General features: G+C 42.6%; 1 protein-coding gene across 1 annotated transcript in view; it reads left to right on the top strand.

Annotated features, from left to right (window-relative positions):
* The window catches only part of tfpia (tissue factor pathway inhibitor a), a 56043-nt gene that overhangs the window by 46414 nt on the left and 1135 nt on the right, over positions 1-8494 (top strand). The window contains exons 3-6 of the mRNA XM_083641923.1: positions 458-634; positions 2818-2898; positions 3208-3267; positions 7665-7856. Of these exons, the coding sequence (XP_083498049.1) occupies positions 458-634; positions 2818-2898; positions 3208-3267; positions 7665-7856 (510 nt within the window). The remainder of the gene's footprint in view (positions 1-457; positions 635-2817; positions 2899-3207; positions 3268-7664; positions 7857-8494) is intronic.

Genomic DNA, 8494 nt, shown 5'->3' with positions numbered 1-8494 from the left:
TAATGGGGGAGCAGTTGCCATAAGCGTCAAAGATGACTTCCATGGGTTTGCATTGAGTTTAGTCGGAAAGCTCAAGTCGTTTCATGTGTCGCTCAAGGGTACCATGTTAGTAACAAGTGACGCACAAGGGACGGGACAAAGCGTCAATATGCTACGTGCTCGGAGTGAGAACGTGTTGGTCTGTATGTTAAGACAGACTTGTGATCACTTTACTGACCTTAAGTATTGGCTCAGTAAAGTGATTTCAACTCGCATGAAACATGACTCATGAAATACAACTCAGAGCTGAAGAGATGAATGGAGCAAGCATGCACTTTCCTCTGTAGAGTGAAACAAAGTCATTTCACAAACCATTCTTTTGAAGCAGACTGAATATTACAAAGTCATATGGTTTTATAAGCCACGATACATACCCTTTCATGGTTCCTCACAACTCTTCTCCCTCCTTCTCTCCTAGCTGACAAGAGCCCGTGCCACTTAGCAGAGGCCCCGGGTCCGTGTCGAGGGCTGGTGACGCGCTACTTCTTTGACAGCCACGGTCAGCAGTGCAGGCACTTCTTCTATGGCGGCTGCTTTGGCAATGCCAACAACTTCAGGAGCATGGTGGAGTGCCAGGCCAAGTGCCAGAGCCCAGGTAGGAGGTTTCACCTGTTGTCCTCCAAGTGACCGTGGCATCGCCCGGTCCCGTTTCAATACCTCCAATACAGTCAGCAGTTTTGAATGCTGCTGTCATTTTAGTGGAGGAATCAAATGAAGCCCCTCCAGTGTATTTTGAATTTTTTACGATATTTCGTATGTTGCGGAGTCATGTCCTGATTATGTTGATTAGCGTTAGCCACTCTGCTCGCTAAATATTTGTTGACAAATAGCCTACATACATACATAATGACAATTTGATTCTGACTGAGGACGAGCTGGCATGTTAACTGCTAGCTAGCTGGTCGATATGTTTCTAAGCCCGCTGCCTGCTACTGTAACAACATTCACCAGGCTCAAAACACCACTGAGTGACCAAAACACGAGCCCGTCAACCATTTTGAGTCACGCTGCTTCCAATGGGCCCATCAGCTTTGAGATCCGTTGGCAGGTTGTTGAGACCTCAGTATCTCAGTCTCAATGTGGCTGAGCTACGGAGGGAATACGCTTTCTGGCGTAACTTGTGTTGTTTTTCCAGGCGTGTATCTGCACAAATAGCGTAGCACAGAATCAGATGGCGTGTGACTTTATAGCAGGCACTCATACGTTTGAAATGGAACACTGCAGGGGGGCTTTAATACAAATGGAGACGTTAGTTCAAGGTCTCATAGAGTACCACAGGGATGACGTATTTTTGTAGGCTTACCCAGAAGTCCCTGCACTTCTGGGTCTTACGTGTAGAAGTGAATGGGATTTTTGTGGATTTCGATTAAACGCATGAAATAAGGTCTGTGTGGTTAACTAAAATGTATGAAACAGCGAAGTTTGTCTTCAGCAAGATAATCTTCACAAATTGAGAACCACTTTTTTACCTTTCAAAAGTCAGAAAAGTGGTCCTCATTTGTTAATATTAACTTTCTGTATTTCAGTATTTCAGTATTAACTTTCCAGAAGTGCTAACATCCAGGTCTTATTCTGCAGGACTCTAGTGATGCTAGCACGCTACACCACCCAGCCTCATGGGTCAAGGGCTTATGCTCCCTACAGTTCAGTCATTGCTATTTTACCTTGTCATTGCAAGCTCATCAGTTTGGCCAATGACAAATCATGATTTTCCTGTGTTTGCCTCAGAGGAACATGCATGGTATGATTCATATCCTCGCAGACAGCCACGGCCCCTGCTGCTGCACAGCACATCACAAGTGCCGCACAGCAAATAGGAAGAAACTCATTTCAGCGCGGTGACATAAAATAGTCCTACCTCAGAAAATTAACTTTCTGATGGATTCTTGCTGACCGTGAAATCACGTTCCACCTTAATTTAGCATTTAAATAGTTTTAAAGTGACCGAAACACATTCAATTATGCGAGACTTATACAAGTCATTTAGATATTAAATGCGCCAAAGAAAATAACAAGCAAATCACTCTACTGTGACCAATTCCACCAACAGCCTCATGCTGCACTGAAATCAATACGAAAAAGCCATGTCACAGATTTTATGCATAATAATTCCCTATAAATGACACTGTTTGGACAACCCCACCCCTTCTACACGGATACCACTGAAATTAAAAACGAATGCATAGTTTAATTATGATTGATCACTGGGTTTTAATGGGATTTATAGCCAAGTTAAAAAAAGATCCTGGCTCTAACAGTCATTTCAATCAGCATGTTCTATCTGTAGCTAGAGTCCCCACCAGCTTCAATATCTGCTGCATTGCATTTTGATGTTTCCAATCACAGCACAGGCAACTTCATCCACCTCATTAAAAGTGAGAGTTTGCTCTGAGATGGTTCAACTTAGGTTAACAACACAATCAAACTATGGTTCTGTGGATTCTTTTTCTCTAATAACAATGACATGTTGGTTCTCGTTCTTTGGTCCAATACAATAACTAAAATGTGGATCACGTCTTAAAACTCATCTCTACAGTCTTGTCTTTTTATGATATGCTTGCCCCCTTTAATTATTGATGTCTTTTTATTTATGTAACTATTTTATTGTGTCTACTGTCTACTTTCTCTTGTTTTACCAGTATATTGTACTCTGTGTTATTGTTTGGATTTTTATGCAAAGCACTTTGTAAACTCTGCTTTTTGAAAAGTGCTATATAAATAAAGTTTATTATTATTATTATTATTATTATTAATAATAATAATGATATCTTATTACAGGACACAGCAGCACAAAGGTACTGGAGGGTGAGATTGCACAGCCGACTAGAAAATCCACAGTGCAGCCACTCAGAGTAACTGGTAAGACAACTGGCATCATTCTGATAATCATTACCACTGTACAGTACCAATGCCAGCCTGGCATCTAGATTAAGATGCAAAGTCAAAGATCTTCCCAGAGACAATACTTCTTTACATTTCATATTGGTAGGAGAACTGTGTTAGAGTAAATCACATGAGCAAGTCATAGCTAAAACTATTTTGCAATCACGTTCCAGATAAGAGGTTTGATTCAGTGCCTTACCCACAAAATATGCAGTCTTCCTCTAAATGAAACCACTCCTAAAATGACTGATAGTACCTTAATATATCTGTTTATTTGTTTCTCAGAGGAATTTGCTCTAAGTCAACCTCAAGTACATCTGGACACCATCAGCCCCCAACCAACAGGTGAGAACAGGGATGTTGTAAGAGTGCATGAATGTGACAGGAATCAGGCGAAAAACAATTTCCTCTCTCAATAACAGATATCAAGATAGCATAGTCGATGATTGACAGCTTCTCATTTCTGTAACAGTGATCACTATCAGTGATTTTTTTTTTTACAGCAATACATGTGCTATTACTGTAACTCTAAATGACACCAGTACGCTCCATTAGGTTTTCTATAAGCACAATAGAACCAATCAACTTGTCATCAAAGCAGATAACCTGTCCGTATTCAATTCTGAATTATACTTAAAAACAAGTCTCAAAGTAAGAGAATCCAATTATCTAACTACGGTGTGCTGTCAGTGGGTTTACCACGGAAACCCCCTCAAGGTGCAGCCAGGCAGAGGCGGTCGACAGCTCGCAAAATTGCTTCTGTAGTGAAAGTCCGAGGGCAGAAGCAGAGTGCATCAGCCTCTCCTCCCCGCAGCCCATTTGTCACATATTCCCACCTACTAATGTTCTGTGCATTAGCAGTGAGTGACAGTTGTAAAAAATATATATAAATATATACCGTATATATATACAGTATACCCACACACAATGAGAAGGAGAGTTTCAAGATGGGTGGGTCTCAATAGTTATGCTTCCCTATCCATCTAGTATATTTTTTCATACATTTTTCGTTTAAAATTTAGTGCAGAGTTCGATTCTATAATGAGATTGCCAGTGTTTAACAAAATGACACATTTCTGTGAGAAAATGTGACGTGAAAGTAAAGAAGCTCATTTGAGTTATCGGATCTTGACTTTAAAATAGGAACACTTTGGAGGATGCAATGTGCTGCATTTGGAAAGATTTCAAGCATGAATATCAGGTAACAGTGATTCATATGATTTTGGAAGCAAACCCTTCAATTTCAGTTGTTCGAAAAGCATGTTGGAACTGAGATACAGCCTCAGTATGAAATGCCATGGAGGGCTGCATTTCCAAACCAAACACTGACATCTTGTGGATTTTCTATTATTTACAGTCTTAAGTCTGGTGGTTGCGGGCAGGGTAAGCTGCCTATAGGCTGTCAAGTAACTAAAATTGTGTGTCTTGTACTTTCCCTGATATATAATCCTGTTCTATGGTAGGTTGTTGATCACTTTGAGACAAGGGCTGTATAAATAAACAAATGTCAACTCATCTAATAGACACACACTGAATCTGCGCTCAGAACTCTTTCACATGAGAAAGAGCCTGGGAGACGGCTGTGATGTGTTTGTACAATTTAAAGCAACAGTGCACGCCAAAATGAAAATTCAGTCATGTTATTCTCCATTTGAAAATCCATTGAAGTTGATAGGACCATCAAACACAGTGAGTTTGACCCTGTAGTTCCATCCAGCCATTTTCTGAGTCAAAGATGTCAATCAAATCTCTCCAAACAGATTGACTCTGGTTGTACGGTGACTACTAGCTTGTTGTAGATTAGAACAAAGCAATGTAAGTGAGGGAAGTATAGGAGATAATGAGGTAAATATTGGAAAGGAAAAGGGGGGAAAGGATGCATGAGCTATTTGGAGAAATTCAATGGACATTTGATACTTTCTTTGGAGTTCAGAAGATGCTTCATTAACTTCAGTAGTTTGTAACAAGGCTGAAATGGAACTAGTAAATGTCAATGGTGGAGTTTCAACTGGCATGGATGTGAGTAGGCCTTATGTGTGTGGGGGTGGGGGCCGGGGCGGGGGGCATCGGTGCTCTTCATCACTGGTCGAGGGCTGCCGGTTGGTTTAGAATAGCTTAGGTAGGCGATAGATTAGCTACAGCCTAACTATAGGCTGACCTGTTATAGTGTTTAGGCAAAGATCAGACTAGAGCAGAATAGGACAGGCCAGACTAGGCTGTAGATTAGGTAGATCCCCTATGTCCCAGTTAGCTCTGATTAATGTCTAGAGTAGTCAGTCTGTCTGATCTCCCCCCCCCCCCCCCTCTCTTTCTCTTTCCCCCTTCCCCCGCTCCTTCCCCTCTTCTCCCTTCCTGTTCTCTCCTCTCCCACATTTCCCATTCCCCCCACCTCCTCTCTTTCCATGCTCTTTCCTCCCCCACATCCCACCCCTCTCCCCCCTCCCTTCTCCTGCTCTCTCCTCTTTCTCCCCTCCTCTGCTCCTTCTCCTTCTCCCCAATTTTTCCCCATTCCCTGCCACTTCCTGCTCTCCCCTCTCTCACATTCCCCCTGCTCTCCCTCCCCTGCACCCTCCCACCTCTCCTTCTCTGTTCTCTCCTCCCCCACATTTCCCATTTTCTCCCCACCTCCTCCCTCTCCCTGCCCTCTCCTCCCCCACATCCCCCTGCTCTCCCTCCCTCCTCCACTCTCCTGCTCTCTCATCTTCCCCCCTTCCCCCACTACTCTAAAGCATAGTACACATTCTATTCCAAAGCATGGCACCCATTCTATCCCCTCCAATATTCCGCCACTATTTAAAGCATGGCACCCATTCTTCCCTAAAGCGAGGCACCCATAAGCTCTATGTGAACACGCGTTTATTTGGCAAAGGGACTCACTACTAAAGGCTTGCAGCCAATTAAATTAGGCATAGTTTGGTTGCTAAGAAATCGACATATGTCCGTTTGCAAGATGTGTGTCTATATTTCTCTATCATATAATTGTTCGATGTGTTATTATTACTACTGTAATTTGTTAATGTTGTGTCAGCTAGCCCTCCTTTCCCTGTTCTCTCCATATAGTCTCCCTTACTCCCCTATACTCCCATACTCTTCCATACGCTCTCTCCTCTCCCACATTTCCCATTCTCTCCCCACCTCCTCCCTCCCCCTGCTCTCTTCTGCAGCTGTAGGACAGAGAGCACACACCAGCTCAACAAACACGTCTACAACTCATGACTCTGTTCCTCACCATGGAGAGGGATGACATAATCATCCATTCACTTAATAACATGTCTGGAATCATGATTGCTTTGACAGTGATTTGTGTATAAAGTAAACACATTACAATTGAGAGACTACAAAGTCCTTTAGAGGATAAGAGCTAGGAGAGGACAAGACCGGGACTTATATTAAAGTTAGTTATCCTTTATTTATCCCCTTGGGGAAATTCATCCTCTGCATTTGACCCATCCTCTACTAGGAACCTTCCTAGAACTAGGAGCAGTGGGCAGCCACTGTGCAGCGCCCGGGGACCAACTCCAGTTCTTTTGCCAGTACCTTGGTCAGGGGCACTGACAGGAGTATTAACCCTAACATACATGTCTTTCTTGATGTAACTCATTAACTCTCATTAACTCTCACTATTTGAGATCTGTCAGTTAAAAAAGTGTATTAGCCAATGTGAAAGTGCTAACAAGCACAAACATTTTAGACCACAGCACTTTGACTGACTGAGTAGTTTCGCTGGCCAGCCTCCTCTCCCTTCCGTCCGAGGAGTCTGGCGCCGCAGGTCTCCATAGTGGGATTGCGATGGGCGGCGCTTAGCGGCAGTGCCCTTGGAAAATAGTTTCAAACAATCCAACTTGCCGTTTTCAGCATGTAGCAACGAGCTAGCGTGTAGGTTTCTGCCGTTAGCTTGCTAGCTAGTTAGCGTTGTTGTTTTCACTGCAGCGGCAGGGCACTATTTACAGCGACACACAGGGAGGAGGGTTTGACATGGTCGGAGCCAATGACAGAGTTTGTAATAAGCCGGGAGTGGACATTCGGCTGCCACCGACAGAGTCGCTCCAATGGGAGAGCAGAGTAGAGCAGGGGAGGGTTTATCCCAGTTATGGAGACCTGCGGCGCCAGACTCCTCGGATGGAAGGGAGAGGAGGCTGGCCAGCGAGACTACTGACTGAGTGACTGATTGTCCTGACTTTTCCATCTCATGACCGCGGCGGCACCGCTGGTCAAGCGCCGCGGTAAAAAGCCATTGCAAAGTTAGATAAAAGCTTATGTGCAAGGATATGAGGCTGTATGCTGATGAGAAATTGATGAAAATCAGGTCGACATAATTCTTAATGGTCACTATGCGCTTTAGGACCAAGTTTAATTTCGTTTTAGGGTCATCATCCACCCACCTCCGGGCCCTGTAAGCAAACTGATATGGGTTTAACTATCCAGAAACAGGCACACAATCATTTTAGGTCTTGACCCATAGTTAAAGAAACACTGATTGAAATGCTTGCTTTTATTGCACAGTGCATGTATTATTTGTACCAAACATACTAGGAAAAAAAACATCCACACTAGATAACAATATCTTCCTCTGATGTATGCAACTTTATAATTGTCCATGGTTATGTTAATATTGTCTTTGTTTCACTGCACTTTGACTGATTTTGCAGCTACCATATTACATATTTCTCAGATATTGCTTTTCCATTATGTACACAGTGGAAAACTTTAAATGTTGTGTTTGCTTTTACTGTGTTTTGCAGAGTTCATTCCACCAGAATTCTGCCTGGCTCCTCTGCACAGGGGAACGTGTGACGGGGAGGACAGGAGGTTTGCGTACAACCCCAAGACCAAGAGGTGCCACACGTTCCGCTACAGCGGCTGTGGGGGGAACAAGAACAACTTTACCCACAGGAGACACTGCATGAAGATGTGCCTGAACATCAGGAGTAAGGGTAGGATTATTCCATCATTCATTTCCACATAAAGCAATAGAAAAGGGCTTCCAAAATAGCACAGGATATACTCAAAATGAATAGATTGGAAGCACCTTACAGTACTTCTGCATTCTGCATGTTTATAGCCTATATTATGTTCACTGTTATTTATTAGCTTTGCTATGACATTACACAAGTCAAGTGCTTCCAATCCCTTAAAAAGTCCATGGGGGGGGGACTAATGTGAAATTCATCTTTGATATTTCTTAAATATAGAGAATAGTCTGTAAAAGAGTTATGATTTTGTCAAGCAAGGGCTTTACATTCCTTTAAAAAAAAATCATAAATTGTTCTTGTTTTGTGCTAATGATATTTAAAAAAAAGTATGTATCACTTTATTAAATGGTGTATATTCCATTTTGTAAACCCACTAACTCTAATACATGATATAATCTTCACACACTGCAGGTTTCCCCTACACATACATGAGCTGATTAGATTTTGGGGCAAAATGTTTGCATATTAAAGAGGAAAAATGTGTGATGATGATTAATATTTTTTCAATTGCTATAACTCCTTATTAGTGGTTCTCAAAGTGGGATCCGGGACCCCCCCCAATAAAAGTTTCTATATACACTTGATCTGTGTGCTACAGT

The sequence above is a fragment of the Poromitra crassiceps genome, assembly GCF_964638095.1.
Source record: "Poromitra crassiceps genome assembly, chromosome: 8".
NCBI classification, from domain to species: Eukaryota; Metazoa; Chordata; class Actinopteri; order Beryciformes; family Melamphaidae; genus Poromitra; species Poromitra crassiceps.
Note: the sequence above shows the minus strand (reverse complement) of the source record. Positions and strands in the feature narration are given on the sequence as shown.